Source organism: Suricata suricatta, chromosome 16 (assembly GCF_006229205.1).
Source record: "Suricata suricatta isolate VVHF042 chromosome 16, meerkat_22Aug2017_6uvM2_HiC, whole genome shotgun sequence".
NCBI classification, from domain to species: Eukaryota; Metazoa; Chordata; class Mammalia; order Carnivora; family Herpestidae; genus Suricata; species Suricata suricatta.
The window spans coordinates 47179010-47181528 of NC_043715.1; the positions used below are offsets into that span (position 1 = coordinate 47179010).

The 2519-nt window shown below is 53.0% G+C and overlaps 1 protein-coding gene across 1 annotated transcript in view; it reads right to left on the reverse strand.

Annotated features, from left to right (window-relative positions):
• The window catches only part of LOC115281280 (carcinoembryonic antigen-related cell adhesion molecule 7-like), a 12454-nt gene extending 10417 nt beyond the window's left edge, over positions 1-2037 (reverse strand). Inside the window, exons 1-2 of the mRNA XM_029926663.1 lie at positions 1763-2037; positions 254-532 (exon numbers count right to left, since the gene is read on the reverse strand). Coding sequence (XP_029782523.1) covers positions 254-532; positions 1763-1946 — 463 coding nt within the window. The 5' untranslated portion in view covers positions 1947-2037. The remainder of the gene's footprint in view (positions 1-253; positions 533-1762) is intronic.
• Positions 2038-2519: the final 482 nt, after the last annotated feature.

The following is a 2519-nucleotide window of genomic DNA, read 5'->3' on the forward strand; positions in this document are numbered from 1 at the left end:
GCACCTGAGTCTGACATATTAACTTGTTTCCTGCTCACAGGCTATTGACCCTCTCAGGGAGGAATAGCCCGTTCCCTCCTAGTCTTGGGTTAGGCTGGGCCCGTCCAGGTTTGCCTGAGACAAGAAGCCATGGCCAGCCTGGCTGTCTAGGTGAGTCAGGTACTCATACCCCAGAGGGACAGATGTGGCCTGGCCTCTGGCAGTGCGGATTTGGGCTGAGAGCCCGGGCCAGGTACGAATACGAGTTACTCACAGAGAACATTCAGGGTGAATGGGTCACTACGACCGGCACTGACTGGGTTCCAAGTTTCACACTCATAGGGTCCTGTGTCCTTCCTCGTGACCGCATGTAAAGTGAGGGTCCTGTTGTCCAGGGACAGCTCGAGCCTGCTGCTGTCCGGGAGGCTCTTACTGTTTACTGACCACAGGTAGCTTGTGTTCTCAGTCTTAGGTTCACACGTTAATACTACAGAGTCCACGTTCTCCACGGGGTCCGACTTGTTGCTTGTGATGTTGGGTTTGGGTAACTGCGCTGTACAGACGACAGAGAGAACATTGCCCTGGGTGGTTCCTCCAAAGGCATCTTCGATCAGAGCCGGCTGCACTCACCTCTCTGTCAACCCAAGTCCTTAAGAATAAAGCAGATCTGTGTATCTCAAGACAAACGCAAGAGGATCTGAGGGCTCATGGAAGGAAAAGCCCCCTGCTCTCGGTATGACTTGAAGCACACACTTTCTCAAATGTCAACCACAGGGCAGCGTTTTGTCTGGAAGACACGGGACAGAGTCAGAGACAGCCCCCAAATCCCCAACTTAGCGCCTCTCTTGGCTCTTCACGGACCTGATGGCCTGGCCAAAAGATAGGGATCTGTGGAGACATGACCCCCAGGGACATCGGAAGCAATTACAGAGTTCAAATAAAAACTCAAGCCCAAGAGTTGCCCAGTTACTCATCAGTCTGATACCCTGAGTCAGTGACTGTATATTCCCCCGTGCCTCAGTTTCCACCTAATACAATGGGAATAATGGTCAATGATCTCTACTTTCCATATCTGTGAATTAACTTTAAAATTCCTTAAATGCCTGGTCCTAAACTGGTAGATAGCAGTCGGCCAATCAAATGGCCACTGTGGCCCTTGCCTCCCAGAACATGGCTCCTGGGGCCCGATTCCTGGTGGAGGAAGAGACACCGAGAGCTTATCTCTGCTCTCTCCCTCCCTGGGGTGTGGACCTTCCTCCAGCATCTGCTAAGTCTCCCGGGGTGGCTGGCTAATGGACTGGGGACTTGATATGTCTGTGCTATCCCTGCCTCTCCCCAGATGTCCATCTTGAGACTGAGCACTGGCTGGTGACCAGCTCAGAGGCTCAGGACTTGGCAGCTGGGAAATCACTGCCCCCAGTCAGCCCTACCCAGGAGCCCTAACCCCACCCTGGCACAGAGTCCCCGGGGTCACTGGAGTCAAGCCCAAGACAATGGCTGGGCTTGGGCTTTCTGGGCTGAGCTGTGGTGAGGATCCCAGGGGCCCCTCAGCCCTGGCCTTGACTGAGTCATGCAGGCTTTTTCTAATGGCCATAGAGTCTGGATTCCAGGAAAGATATCCAATTTTAGGATGATGTGTCCACTGTGTGTGTCCCGCACTAAATGCCCAAACCCCGCACTGAACACAGTGCAGAAGGGGAGGGAGGCACAGTCCTGGCCTGTCGTCCTGTGTGTGAAGTAGAATTCACCCCACCCGACACCAGAGGGGAGAGGAATTACTCACCGAACACACGGAGCTGTCCAGTTACTCTTTCAATCTGGGCATTTATCTTTAGGTACTGTAGGGTGCAGTATCCTGTGTCCTCCAGGAAGGTGTTCTGGACAGCAGGGAAATAATGTCTCTCTGCCAGTGTGTGCGGCTCCTGGAGTAATTTCTTGTGAGTGTACAGCGTATGACATAATTTCATTATTGACCATTATTGTTGTCCCTCGGAACCAGCCATAGCATAGAAGATTCCCAGGCAGATTGTGGACATGCAGAAGAACATCCTTCCCTTCAGCAACATTGGGAGGCACCGATTCAATAGTGACTTGGGCGGTGGTGGGAGGGTTCCAGAAGGCCAAGAGTGAGACTAGGAGGGAAGAGAGAAGACACGGATGAATAATTGGCCTGTGTACTGGGATGGAAAGATGGGAACCTGGAGACTGAGTGGGTCCTAATCCCTCAGCTTTGGGGGCAGGTGTGAGTTGGTACCTGTCTTTGTGGGTCTGTGTGTCTCCTATGGGTCAAGGTCAGTGTCACGACCACCATTTCTTTGGCGCCTCTGAACATGTGATTTTCTCTGTTTCAAATGCTCTTCCTCAGATGTCTGTGGGCTCACTCCCCCACTGCCCTCAGACACCTGCTCACACTCAGGGGGTCCTTGGGAGAGGCCTGCCACACCGCCTCCTCTAAGGACCCTCTGTCTTCACATTCTGACCTTTCCCTGCTCTGTTCCTTCCATGACTTGTCCACGCCTGACCTCCCATTCCATGTCTTT